Raw genomic sequence first — 13,308 nt, 5'->3', positions numbered from 1 at the left:
TAACTAAATGGTATGACATGGATATTTCAATAGCTGCGTGACGCCTGTCACGACAGGGTTCAGTTTAAAAATTACAAAACGGAACGTTTACACCGACTTTACACAGCCCAAGTCACATTATGCACGTATGAATAGCAAAGGTCGGTCAAGGCTCAAGGCAATTCACATACAGCGTAACTATACCACGGTATTCGAAATACTGCGTCTACTCGTTCCAGTAGGCAATACTGCAGTGAAAAAAATTATACATTGGTGTATCTGCTGACGTATTGTTGTAAAAATCACTGTGATTTTGTCATACGTCATGAGGAATTCGAAAAAGTGACTGTGCACTTTTTATCACATGATTTGAAAATCTTATCCCATATACTTTAAGTAACTCTTTCGTGCGTACATTTTTCCTTACATAGGATTCGCTTGAAACTATGCATACATGAGCTTTTAGGAACGTTGATTACGAATCTGAACTCGAAATTAAAAATTTAAAATGGTGCATCCAATATGGTAAACAAACACAAACGACAAGTTCAAAAATTCGGAAAAATTCTGTAAAATTTTTTGGTGTGTATTGAGTTTGTGTTAAAATTGGCATCTGGATTTTCATCGTAGATTAGCTGAAAATGCTTATGTTCGTGGAAAAGTATGAATTTAGACCATATTTTCGCTATAAATAAATAAATAAATTTTATTTTTTTACACTTAGAAATGTTTCAGGGGCCATGTAAAACGGAAGCAAAAAACGCGGCAGTTATTACCAAAAAAGTAGCTTAAGAAATAAAAAGGTTTGACGCTGAGCGTCCCAGCATGATATAAAAGGCGTGAAAAAAGTTTGATTCGAATTATTTCATCATTATGCAACAACGGCTTGTCTTGTCGACGAAAAAAGCTGCGGTCAAAATTTGTTGCGTCAGTTATGAAAAAATTAAGAAACAAATTTCCAGTATTTTGAGAATAAAGTTTTTCTAGAGCTGAAAAGTTGAGGGGAAAAACTTAAGTATGTATTTATTGAGCGGACCAATAAAACTGTCGTCAATAAGGTCAAGAAATAAAAGAAATTTTCGTTGCATAAGCTTGACGCTTTAGAGATTGAGATAAGTTGCACGGCAAAACTGCCAATGTGTTTTAGAAACTATCATTCGCCACTATATTAATAAGGTATAATCTGTCCGGCAGTAGGTAATTTAAAATCTAAGTACCAGGCGATCACGCATACCTGGAAACAATTACACGCTAATAACAGAACTTGCAAAGCCGTCAGACTTCCTGTCGGAAAGGTGGCAGTATTTTCTGAAATCTCGTGCCTGGCGGCTGTGGAAAAAATCGTTCCTTTGAGCGCATTGATTCAGCTTATAATATCATTGAGTGTTACAAGAGGAAACTGTTTCAACACACAAATTTCGGTGCTTCAGCTCTGCTTATATTCTTTTGTCGCGCTTTCTGGTAAGTACGAAACATTCATTTCTAATCAGTACAAAGCGCACTAACACTTGTTAAACCGTTTTCATACGGTGATACTATAGAAAAGTTGAAAATACCTTCTGTTTTTAATTGATTAATAATTATAACGAGCAGCAACTACCAAGAATAAGTCAAGAATATTGAGAGCTAGAATCAGTTTCAGGACAACATGGCCCTGATCAAGCTTCCCACCGTTGAAGAGCAGATGGCAAAGGATTCGGAATTGAAAGAATCCGATTTACAAACGCTGAGAGATTGGTGCAAAAAGCAGCCTCATCTACCAGAGATATCAGACTATGAACTGATACTGTTCCTACACAGCAACTATTACCGACTCGAGCCAACGAAAACAACGATAGATGCATTTTTCACCGTCAAGACTCACGTGCCCGAATTCTTCAGAAATCGCGATCCATTGGGATGCAAGGAATTGCGTGAAATATCGAAAGTTGTGTAAGTTGTCGCTCTTTACTCATTTCAGAAGTGATCTTGAGACGCACAGAGCATAAAAATTGGAATGGCTCGCTAGATTATTTGCAGCATTACAGTGAATTACACTCTTTTTACCTCGATATTCAGTATGGAAATATCCAATGTAAATTATCATATGAGAAGTGCGAAAGGGGAACTGGCTCCAAGCAATTTGCTACAATTTTTTTGGATCAAGGCTGTTAGTACCGATTCATCTCACGTGTTAATTATTGAAAAAGTACTCAACAATTATTTTTATCAAAGCAAACCTTAATTTGAAGTTCAAAAATGGAAGTATAAAATATAAAATTACTGTGTAGTGATCTAGTGGAAATTTATTGTGACAGATGCTACATACCTCTTCGCGGAACAACCCCAGACGGTTACAAAGTGATTCTAGCAAAAATCCACGATTACGAACCGTCCCATTACGTGTTTGTCGATGCTGTAAAGCTGTTTTGCATGGTCATGGAACTGTGGATATACACTTCAGGTGTTAGCTCGGGGCACATCATCGTCGTTGACATGGAAGGTGCAGTTTTCGGTCACGTTGCTCGCCTGAGTCCCATGACAATGAAAAAGTACTTTTACTATCTGCAAGAAGCTCTGCCGGTTCGACTTAAGGCTTTTCATTTTGTGAACACGGTGCCCTTCATGGACCTTATCTTAAACATGATGAAACCTTTCATGAAGAAAGAGCTCCTTGACATGGTTAGTCGGCGCGAGTCCTGATCGTTGAATGTGGAAATATGAAGTCAGCCAGTGATCGTCGGACAATTAATCGATTTCAAATTTGTTCTATCGTTTTGCAGCTTTTCCTGCACACTAATGTAGAATCACTGAGCAAGAAAATTCCCATTGATCTCCTGACAAACGATCTAGGAGGCAAAATTGGCTCCGAGAAAGATCTGTGGGCTGCCGAGTTGCAAAAACTCGAGGAACACCGTGCCTGGTTCCAGGAGGACGAGACGCGCAGGGTCAACGAATCCCTTCGCCCTGGCAAGGCGAAGAACGTCACCGACATCTTTGGCGTCGAAGGGAGCTTCAAAAAGCTGGACATCGATTAGCGTCAACCGCGAAATATGTTAGCGTTCTATTTTTTATGTACGTAACTTCGATGGAACTTTTGTAGCACAAATCCTGTACGACACGTTGATGAAAGAGAATAACATGCCAATTCCTTTTACTTGCACGTAACTGCACAGCAAATAGTTTTTCCTACTCTTTTGCAAAGCTTTGCAATGTATTCATACTTGTTGGCTTGTTTATTGGATCATTGATCGCGACATACGTGAACATCGAACATTATGATTTACTTAGACCTTTGCAATAAACTGTTGAATAATATACAGCCAACTCACGTCTTTGATTCTACGTTGATTTCGTAACGACGGATAAAGGCGTGTTTAATGATAATGCATCTGCATTTCAACAATAAAGGTCTATAAAAATATGTCTATATGAAAAATGATATTTATAAGAACATCCTAGGGGCAGTTGCTAATGGCTTCTGACACCTCTCCAGCATCCGTGTTTCGGAGAAATGATTCGAACATCATACGCGTATCTGCCTTATGTCGTTCGGATGAGATTGGTTAAATCCGAAGTGATTCCTAGAAAACAGTGCAGTCTTCCAGTAGTTTAATTCCACGTATAACGCCAAAGCATTACAGCTGCTTATCGAGTAGCCCATTATTCTTCGTATTCCGTTGTAGTGAATGAAAAACTTGAAACAGAAGCTTCTCAATTTAAATGTCGAACTATTCGCATACTGAGGTATTTCGGAATAAAAGGTGACGTTACTTCGACAGTGTTTAGTTTTCCCCATTGCACCCTACCGTAAGTATATTATGTATCTACAGCAACATATTTTATTTTATCAGATGCCCACAATTCCTTCAAATTGTTCAATCATTATTTCTTAGTTTCGCTATTTCTCGATTTTATGATATGTAACATACTAGATTTATGAAGCTTCAGGTTAGCAAAGTGAATTCCGACACACTGACAATAATTTCCTAAAGTACGGTAGAAAACGAGTCGTAATTGCCAAATTATACTGAACTTCGGTATCGAGGAAGCTCTCTATACATCATATCCATTAGGGTGGCCGCTACTTCGGCATTTAAAAATTTCTTTTGCACCCCGCTTCAAAATATAATCAAGATGTACGAAAAAAATGTGTGTAATGTTTGAAGACGCTTGAATAATTTTCACTTATGTCACCGAGTGATTGTAATTTTAAACGGAAAATACATATATTTTTTCGGTAGTAATACTTAAATATTTATTATACACATAATATCGATCGAAAGAATGTGAAATTTGACAGGTTCATTTTACATATTGAGAAGTACGAAATACAATTTTCACAGATTTGTTCAATAATAATGAAACTCAAACTCGTAACGTTGTGTAAAGTAGTAGCAAAGTAACGATAGTTAATCGGTGAAACAGTTGAAGTGAGGTGCTTTTATTTTTGTTCGGATTATTTTTTTTTTTTTTTGGAAAATCAGCCACAACGTAAAGAACAAATTGTTTTTGATTGATATTATGTGTGTAATGAATATTCAAGAATTGGTATCGAAAAAAACATGTATTTTCCATTTAAAATTTCAATCGCTCGGTAACACGGGTTAACATTATCCCAGAGTCTTTAAGCTTTACAGGCATTAGTTTTGCAGAATTTGATTATAATTTCCGCGAGGGAATGAAAAAATGTTTCCAAAGCCGATGTAACGGCTACCCTAATACCTATGTTAGTAGAATATCCGTAGTTCATATCACGTAAAACCTTGAACAGCTGAACTTTCTCTATTTCGGTCCCAACGTGCAAATAAACACTCGCCACAAGGATTAAAAAAAAAAAAAATCTAATATAACAGTGAACTCGTTTTCGACTGGAATCAAAGTATTCGAAACTATTGACCGAGTAAGAACTGAGGCTAATCCCCGGACACCATGGCGTTAATAAAAGTGCACACAGTGGAAGAGGAAATGAAGAGAAATTCGGAGCTGAAGAAATCCGATTTGCAAGCGCTGAGAGATTGGTGTAAAAAGCAGCCTCACCTACCAGAGGTGTCTGACTATGAACTGATACTGTTCCTACACAGCAACTATTACCGACTCGAGCCAACGAAAACAACGATAGATGCATTTTTCACCGTTAAGACTCACGTGCCCGAATTCTTCACAAATCGGGATCCATTGGGATCGAGGGGACTGCGTGAAATCTCGAAAGTTGTGTGAGTTGTCACTCTTTGCTTATTTCATAAGCGATCTTGATACACACAGAATTTAAATATTGAAACAGAGCGTTATTTTTCTTCATTATTACAGTCAATTACATATTTTATCCTTGATATTTATTATGTAAATATCCATCGCAAATTATCATATCAAAACTGTGGAACCAAAACTGGTTTATACTTTGATTTAACCAGTTTTTAATGCGATGTAACGTAATACCTGTTTTCCAGGTGATTCATCGTTCAGACCTTATTGCAATACGTACGCGGTGATTACGAAATAGTAAAATCAGAAAATCTGAGAGTATATAAGTTGTATATCGTAAATTCTATTCCTCAAATGATTTGAATCTTGTAATCAGACACACAAAATTATCCAATAATATATTATCATCAATTGCAAACAGAAGAAAACTTAATAAAAACTGTGAAATAGTCTACTGTAAAATGTTATGCGTCATCATCGAATCAATGTCCACGATTTTTCGTTAATTTAACCTTATAACCGTATAGAACCGTGGAAAAAATTAACGGGCGCCTCCGTTTTTGACAGAAAAAAGGCCGAACTTTGAAACGCTGTAATTTCAATTTACATTTTTCAGATTTAGTCAATACGCATATTTGTTCGAATAATCCTATCTTTAAGTTACTCGTCTCATATTTGTAAAGTAAACCTTCAACTTCGCACGGTCGAAAAAAATTTGTAGCTACGAAATCGTTTTGAAATCAATTTTCTGCTTACAATTTACGCAAAGTTACAACGTTTCAAAACTGGACTTCTTTCCGGCCGAAAACGGGGCGGCCCGTTAATTTTTTCCATGAGTGTATATTACCTGTATACTACACATCACACAGTTTTACGCAAGTGTTAATTCAGCCGAAATCGTAGAACAAAATTACTGTGTAGTGATCTAGTGGAAATTTATTGTGACAGATGCTACATACCTTTTCCCGGAACAACACCAGACGGTTTCAAAGTGATTCTAGCAAAACTCCACGATTATGAACCGTCCCATTACGTGTTTGTCGATGGTGTAAAGCTGTTTTGCATGATCATGGAACTGTGGATATACACTTCAGGTGTTAGCTCGGGGCACATCATCGTCGTTGATATGGAAGGTTTAGCTTTCGGTCACGTTGCTCGCCTGAGTCCCATGATATTGAAAAAGTATTTTTACTATCTGCAAGAAGCTCTGCCGGTTCGACTTAAGGCTTTTCATTTTGTGAACACGGTGCCCTTCATGGACCTTATATTAAACATGATAAAACCTTTTATGAAGAAAGAGCTCCTTGACATGGTTAGTCGGCGCGAGTCCTGATCGTTGAATGTGGAAATATGAAGTCAGGCAGTGATCGTCGGACAATTAATCGATTTCAAATTTGTTCTATCGTTTTGCAGATTTTCCTGCACACTAATGTAGAATCACTGAGCAAGAAAATTCCCATTGATCTCCTGACAAACGATCTAGGAGGCAAAATTGGCTCCGAGAAAGATCTGTGGGCTGCCGAGTTGCAAAAACTCGAGGAACACCGTGCCTGGTTCCAGGAGGACGAGACGCGCAGGGTCAACGAATCCCTTCGCCCTGGCAAGGCGAAGAACGTCACCGACATCTTTGGCGTCGAAGGGAGCTTCAAAAAGCTGGATATCGATTAGCGTCAACCGCGAAATATGTTAGCGTTCTATTTTTTATGTACGTTACTGCGATGGAACTCTTGCTGCACAAATCCTGTACGTCACGATAATGGAAGAGAATATGTCAATTCCTTTCACTCGCACGTAACTGCACAGTAAATAGTTTTACCCACTCTTCCGCAAGGCTTCATAGTGGATTGCTGTTTGTTGGCTAGATAATTGGATCATTAATCTCGACGTATCTGAGTATGAAACATTCATTTAAACGTTTGCAATAAACTGTTGAATAATATACAGCGTAACGATGGATTAAGGCAATTTTTGTGATTATACTATATACGTTTTTCGATAATGCAGTTCTATGACAATTAACATGTGTCTAATACATTCACTTAGAACATCCTAAGGGCATTTGCTAATCGCGTCTGACTTGTCTCCAACATCCGTGTTTTGGAAGAATGAATAAAATATCGTACGCGTAAGTAACTTATATCTTTGTGGTGAAATTGATCGAAGTCGAAGTGAGTCCGGTAGCTTCATTCCACGCGTAACGATTGAGTGTAACAGATGCTTATCAAGCAGCGGATTATTCTTCGTATTCAGCTGTAACGGATGACAAACTTGGAGCAGAGAAAGTATTACTCAATTCAAATATCGAGGTACTCCAGAATAGCAGACGTTATTTGAACACCGTTTAGTTTCCTGCGTTGCACCCTCTCGTAAGTATACTATATTTACACATCAATGGCAAATTGTTTAGCAAAGCAAGGAGGCAAAGTAGGTTCTTTTACGCCGACGGATATTGCAAATACGCGTAACGAAAATCACGATTTTTCGTGTAACAAAAGTGTGGTTTACAAGTTTTTTTTATAGCGGAGTAAAGAAAAGAGTATTTTTTAATACCAGGACATAAAAGTGCACTTTTCTGTACTCCGATGTTCTTTTTTCTACTGCTGCAGTAACAATTACTTTACTTGCGAAACGCAGGCAAAAAATAAGACACGTAAACAATACTGCGTTGCATTAAATATTTTATTTCATCGGATGCGTACAATTTCGTCAAATTGTTCACTTGTTATTTCGTAATTTCGCTATTTCTTAATTTGACGACACTTAACGCTCCACGTTTATGAAGGTACAACTTAACAGAATGGATTGTGACACAGTGATATTAATTTTTCAAAATACGGTCGACAACGAGTCGTGATTGCTAAATTACACGCAACTTGGATATTGAGGAAACCTCATATGTATAGTGGAGTAAGCTATAATTCACATCGTGTAAGACCTTGAACAAGCGAACTTTCTCTATTTTGTTCCCAAGGTTCAAATTAATACACGTCGTCAAAATTGTTTTAAAAAATTCGATTATACCAGCGCACTCGGTTGGGACTGGATTCAAAGTGTTCGAAACCATTGACCGACTGAGAACTGAGGCTGATCCCGGGACACCATGGCGTTAATAAAAGTGCAGACAGTGGAAGAGGAGATGAAGAGAAATTCGGAGCTGAAGAAATCCGATTTACAAATGCTGAGAGATTGGTGCAAAAAGCAGCCTCACTTGCCAGCAGTCTCGGACACTGATCTGACATTGTTCTTACACAGCAACTATTACCGACTCGAAAGTACAAAACTAACGATCGACGCATTCTACTCCGTTAGGACCCACATACCGGAATTGTTTTCCAATCGTGATCCACTCGGCGAGAAGGGACTTCGAGAAATAATGAAAGTCGTGTGAGTCGTAATTTTCCACTGAAATATATCAAATCGATACGGGCTCGATATGAAAAGAACTCAAACTCAAATGTAAAATAAAGTTTCACCAAAGTCAATGTATACTATACTACAATTTGTTTTTTCGTAAAATATTGTCCGAAGTGTTTCATTTTCAATCGCAATTTGAACGAAACCGTTTAAAAGATCTCCAACAATATTATTTGCGTCAATGTTATCGAATATGTATGAAACAGCATCTCTTCTGTGTGTGATATAGAAATGAAGTAGAACAAATTCGAATAACACAAGCTAACATATCAACTATTGTCGAAAATGTTTTGTAATTAGAACGTTCAGAATTATGGAATACTCCGGCGTTTTCGTTTGATTCTGTTGTTGCTGGACTGAATTTCCTCGCTGACCAAATATCTGCAAATCGACTAGGAAAATTTTGACAAATCATACAATATATAGGCCATTCCATTCGAAGTGTATGAACTCATGACCCTGACCTTGTCGAATTTTGCTCATTATATTTACTACGATTGCATTTGGTCTAAAAGGCACCCTCCATTTTTTTCACATTTTTTCAAACGGCCCTTGTGTAAAAAAAAGTTTCGTCATAACAAAAACGCAATTTTTTTTCGATATGAAAAATTTCAAAAATTCGTTATTATGTGTAAAATATTTTGAGCTATCATCCATAGTGGACAGATTTTTTCGCCCTGCTTTACACGCTTTTAATACTTAGGCAATTCCTAATCATTCAAGAAAGGCTTACTTTGGGCATATTCTAAACATTGTTAAAAAAATTTATTTTGTTCACCAAAGTGTTTCAGTCATTTCCAAAGCAAGCTCGCGATGTTCTCGAATTTTTCCGAATTTTTTCAACCTTGAAAGCGTATAAATCATAGGGAATAAGAATCTGCCCACCGTAGGTGATAGCTTAAAATGTTCTACACATAATCATAGATGCTTAGGAATTTTTTCATATTTAAGAAAAATGGGGATTTTTTTTCATAAGAAATTTGTTTTTTTTTTCTCAAACAAGAGCTGTTTGAAAAAATCTAAAAAAATTCGAAGGCGTCTTTTAGATTCAATGCAATTATGGGAAAAATAATGAGAAAAATCCGAATCAGTCAAAATCACGTGTTCATATACTTGGAATAGAATGCCCCATATACGATCTATAATTAGAACGAGCAAATTTGATTGTTGACGAATCTGTGTGTAACGTACTTACATGCATACCTATTTTTATCCGCTCCGCACTAGAATTTAATGATTTTTAATTGGATTGTTGAGTATCATTCGTGTTTTCGAACGGTTTCATATCCAAGCACGGCTTAATTTATAGAGATAGATCCTGAATGTCGAGGTATAACAGGTACGATAAATCCCTTGATCACACTTTCCCATAAAAATGTTGTAACGTTGACGTATGAAACATTTCTAGCATAAATAAATCGACGATTACTCATTACAACAGGTGCTGCATATTCCTACCAGGAACTACACCGGAAGGCTACAGAGTGATACTAGCGAAAACCATAGATCCTGATCCTTCCCGTTACGTCTTAGCGGATGTTATAAAGCTCGCTTCCATGGTCATGGAATTACGGCTCTATACTACGGGAACTAGTTCAGGATACGTAATCATTCTCGATATGGACGGTACCGTATTCGGTCACGTGGCTCGCATGAATCCCATGGTCGTTAAGAAGCATCTTTATTACGTGCAGGAAGCACTTCCCATCCGACTGAAGAGTGTTCACATCATAAATACGGCACCATTCGTGGAGATACTCATGAATATAGCAAAGCCTTTTATGAAAAAAGAGCTCATGAACATGGTCAGTACATTCAGTTACTTTCTCGCCTGAGATAAGGTTAATCGAGCAAACAGCGAATGGGCAAACATTACTAATCTGAATTTCATCACCATTGACTACTATATTTTCAGATTTTTCTGCACTCAAGTGTAGATACTTTGAACAAACGGATCCCCGTTGATCTCTTGCCGAACGATCAGGGTGGCAAAGCTGGTCCTTTGAAGGACTTGTGGGCCGCTGAGTTGAAGAACCTGGAGGAACACCGTGCCTGGTTTCTCGAAGAGGACATGCGCAAGGTTGACGAATCCCTTCGTCCTGACAAGGCAAAAAACATCACGGACATTTTCGGGATCGAAGGAAGCTTTAAGAAACTAGACATTGATTAATATTGACTCCGATGGTTAAATTCGAATTACACAATGTTTTCGTTAGCGTTGAAGAATTATTGATGTGAAAGTTAATTATATAATTATAAAATTATTGGCAAGTTAGTTAATTATTAAATCTTCTCTCTACACAGTAATTTATAATTACTTGAAACTTTTTCTTCGGCCATATTATTTATTTCTCTTGCCACAGTAATCGCTCAACATTTTTTATTAATGCATTAATCGTGCATCGGCAGGTCTGCATCACAATATTATTAAAACCCGGGTAGAAAGGACTTCAGTTAAAATATTTAGGCAAATTGTTGTATTGGATGTATGCATGAATCTGACTAAGCTCAATACACATACCTATTATGTATATATACTGCAGTGTACAGCTAGCAATAAAACAATATATTGTTAATTTATCATTACGTCTTGCACTCTTGTAGAGCCTGTTATACAAATACGTATTCGTGATTTTACCTGTAATTTTCATTTCAGTTCTCCTTCTCGTTGCGGAAGATCAATGAAGTACAAATTGTACCGTACCAAGTAAACTTCTATCTATTTTTATTTCAACCATCATGTTAATTTGAAACTTGAAATTTCGAGGCACAAATTGCAAGTCCTAATTGCAATGGGGAAAATTTTACAATTTGCGTGTTCAAATAGCTCATAGGACAAAGTCGCACAAGTTAAGAAAACAGGTGTGAATTTTGGTAAGCGAGGTACAGGTTTGAGCGGTAGGATCTCTGTTCGATGAAGTCAGTAAAAAAAAAAAAAAAAAAAAATTAATAGCCACGAGAACCGGAATCTCCAGGATCACACACGTAAGTCGCAGTTGGGCTATCTGACACAGCAGAATTGCTGCTGCTATACCGTGGCTTGTTTTCATGTTGATTTCTGGTAAGTAGATAATATTTTTATACCAAATAAATCGAATTGTTTTTAGTTTACGAATTCGTTTCATAGTCACCTGGTCAGAAAATTATGTAACAAAAAATCTAAATCTTTACGAAAATATGAAGATGTATCCGATATGATAATACGAAATGTAACGTATACTTAAAGTACCGTATATTGCTCCATGATTGTTCTGACTTATGTAACGAAGTTGTGTAAAAACGGAACTACGATTTGTGGACTAAAAAATGTAAGTCAAATTTTATGGTATCATAGGGAGCTAATCGAGTAGTACGAGCTCAAGCTAATCGATAACATCATGGTGTTGATGAAAATGAAGACCATGGAAGAGGAAATGAAAAAGAATTCAGAATTGAAGGAATCTGATCTGGATATACTGAGAGACTGGTCGAAGAAACAACCTCATCTGCCTCATCCAATATCAGACGGCGAACTGATACTGTTTCTTCACCGTAATTATTACCAAATAGAGCCGACGAAACCAACGATCGACGCATTCCACACAGTCAGAACCCATGCTCCCGATTTCTGCTCGAACCGTGATCCGTTGAACTCAAAGAATCTTCGAGAAATCATGAAAGTCTTGTGAGTTATATTTGGAATCAGTAATTTGGCCGATCCGGTAAAATTCAGTCAAACCAACCTTACTCTTAACGATGATACCGTCAAAATATTTATGATATCTTATTTATTTTCTATGACAGGGGTTGCGTGCCGCTGCCAGGAGCCACGCCTGAAGGCTGGAAAATGATGCTAGTGACACTCTTAGACCACGATCCTTCCCGTTACGCCTATGTTGACGCTATAAAGCTTCTTTGCATGGTCCTGGAACTGTGGCTCTTCACTGAAGGCACTGTTCCAGGCCATGTAGTCATATTTGATATGACCGGCGTCACGATGGGACATTTGGTCCGCATCAGTCTTACGGTAATGAAAAAATTCCTCTACTACATGCAAGAAGCACTTCCCATGCGGCTGAAACACGTACACTTTATAAATACGTCGCCTATCGCTGATGTAGTGCTGAACATGATGAAGCCGTTCACAAAAAGTGAACTCCTCAATCAGGTTAGTACGAATTGGTACTTCCTATGCATCGGGATATCAAGCTTACAGAGTATACAAGATTGAGAGTAAACACGAATCTAATTAGCGATGCATTTCATTACTTTGCAGTTCTCCCTGCACACCGATTTGGAATCTTTTAGCAAAAAGATCCCGACTGATGTCTTACCAAACGAACACGGCGGCAAAGCTGGTCCCCTGAAAAATCTTTGGGCGGATGAACTGAGGAAAGTCGAGGAACATCGTGCCTGGTTTTTGGAAGAAGACAAACGCAAGGTGAACGAAAATCTTCGCCCTGGCAAGGCGAAAAATGCGACAGACCTATTTGGGGTTGAAGGGAGCTTTAAGAAGCTGGACATCGATTAGCTTGTGCATGTGAAATTGTACGCCACGTTTGTCTGTACAAATAAAATAAGTACCCCGTTCTAAAACTTTTCAATGAGTGGAAACCTTTTCAATCACACATGGCTGTATGAACAAAGATAACGAATTGCAACGACGGATACGTTCGAATACTCCACAAGTATAAAACTGTAAAAACAGTGACATACCATGAGCATTGCGAGCATATTTCATTCGCCTGAGGA

The 13,308-nt window shown here is 37.7% G+C and overlaps 3 protein-coding genes across 3 annotated transcripts; all 3 read left to right on the top strand.

Moving 5' to 3' along the window:
• The first annotated feature begins 1,267 nt into the window (after positions 1 to 1,267).
• LOC107219635 (alpha-tocopherol transfer protein-like) lies at positions 1,268 to 3,285 on the top strand. The gene is made up of 4 exons (XM_015657916.2): positions 1,268 to 1,440; positions 1,616 to 1,911; positions 2,277 to 2,640; positions 2,742 to 3,285. The coding sequence occupies exons 2-4, from the start codon at positions 1,628 to 1,630 to the stop codon at positions 2,994 to 2,996; spliced, it is 903 nt and encodes a 300-aa protein (XP_015513402.2). The 5' UTR covers positions 1,268 to 1,440; positions 1,616 to 1,627; the 3' UTR covers positions 2,997 to 3,285.
• Positions 3,286 to 4,709: 1,424 nt separating this feature from the next.
• LOC107219620 (alpha-tocopherol transfer protein-like) lies at positions 4,710 to 7,119 on the top strand. The gene is made up of 3 exons (XM_015657892.2): positions 4,710 to 5,174; positions 6,112 to 6,475; positions 6,577 to 7,119. The coding sequence occupies exons 1-3, from the start codon at positions 4,891 to 4,893 to the stop codon at positions 6,829 to 6,831; spliced, it is 903 nt and encodes a 300-aa protein (XP_015513378.2). The 5' UTR covers positions 4,710 to 4,890; the 3' UTR covers positions 6,832 to 7,119.
• A 244-nt stretch (positions 7,120 to 7,363) lies between these two features.
• On the top strand, positions 7,364 to 13,152 carry LOC107219599. Its single transcript, XM_015657864.2, has 7 exons — positions 7,364 to 7,529; positions 8,188 to 8,547; positions 10,019 to 10,382; positions 10,493 to 10,744; positions 11,928 to 12,241; positions 12,361 to 12,724; positions 12,833 to 13,152. Exons 2-7 carry the CDS (start codon positions 8,264 to 8,266, stop codon positions 13,085 to 13,087), a joined length of 1,833 nt encoding a protein of 610 aa, XP_015513350.1. The 5' UTR covers positions 7,364 to 7,529; positions 8,188 to 8,263; the 3' UTR covers positions 13,088 to 13,152.
• The last annotated feature ends 156 nt before the right edge of the window (positions 13,153 to 13,308 follow it).

Source organism: Neodiprion lecontei, chromosome 3, assembly GCF_021901455.1.
Source record: "Neodiprion lecontei isolate iyNeoLeco1 chromosome 3, iyNeoLeco1.1, whole genome shotgun sequence".
In the NCBI taxonomy this organism is placed as follows: Eukaryota; Metazoa; Arthropoda; class Insecta; order Hymenoptera; family Diprionidae; genus Neodiprion; species Neodiprion lecontei.
This window is presented reverse-complemented; position numbering and strand designations above follow the sequence as displayed.

What these genes read in the sequence shown, in the direction of transcription:
- LOC107219635 (XM_015657916.2), top strand. Translation starts at nt 1,628, where the DNA reads ATGGCCCTGATCAAGCTTCCCACCGTTGAAGAGCAGATGGCAAAGGAT. An exon ending in CGTGAAATATCGAAAGTTGT is followed by an intron (nt 1,912 to 2,276) that starts GTAAGTTGTCGC and finishes TTATTGTGACAG; the next exon opens with ATGCTACATACCTCTTCGCG. An exon ending in AGAAAGAGCTCCTTGACATG is followed by an intron (nt 2,641 to 2,741) that starts GTTAGTCGGCGC and finishes ATCGTTTTGCAG; the next exon opens with CTTTTCCTGCACACTAATGT.
- LOC107219620 (XM_015657892.2), top strand. Translation starts at nt 4,891, where the DNA reads ATGGCGTTAATAAAAGTGCACACAGTGGAAGAGGAAATGAAGAGAAAT. An exon ending in CGTGAAATCTCGAAAGTTGT is followed by an intron (nt 5,175 to 6,111) that starts GTGAGTTGTCAC and finishes TTATTGTGACAG; the next exon opens with ATGCTACATACCTTTTCCCG. An exon ending in AGAAAGAGCTCCTTGACATG is followed by an intron (nt 6,476 to 6,576) that starts GTTAGTCGGCGC and finishes ATCGTTTTGCAG; the next exon opens with ATTTTCCTGCACACTAATGT.
- LOC107219599 (XM_015657864.2), top strand. Translation starts at nt 8,264, where the DNA reads ATGGCGTTAATAAAAGTGCAGACAGTGGAAGAGGAGATGAAGAGAAAT. An exon ending in AAAAAGAGCTCATGAACATG is followed by an intron (nt 10,383 to 10,492) that starts GTCAGTACATTC and finishes CTATATTTTCAG; the next exon opens with ATTTTTCTGCACTCAAGTGT. An exon ending in AAAGTGAACTCCTCAATCAG is followed by an intron (nt 12,725 to 12,832) that starts GTTAGTACGAAT and finishes ATTACTTTGCAG; the next exon opens with TTCTCCCTGCACACCGATTT.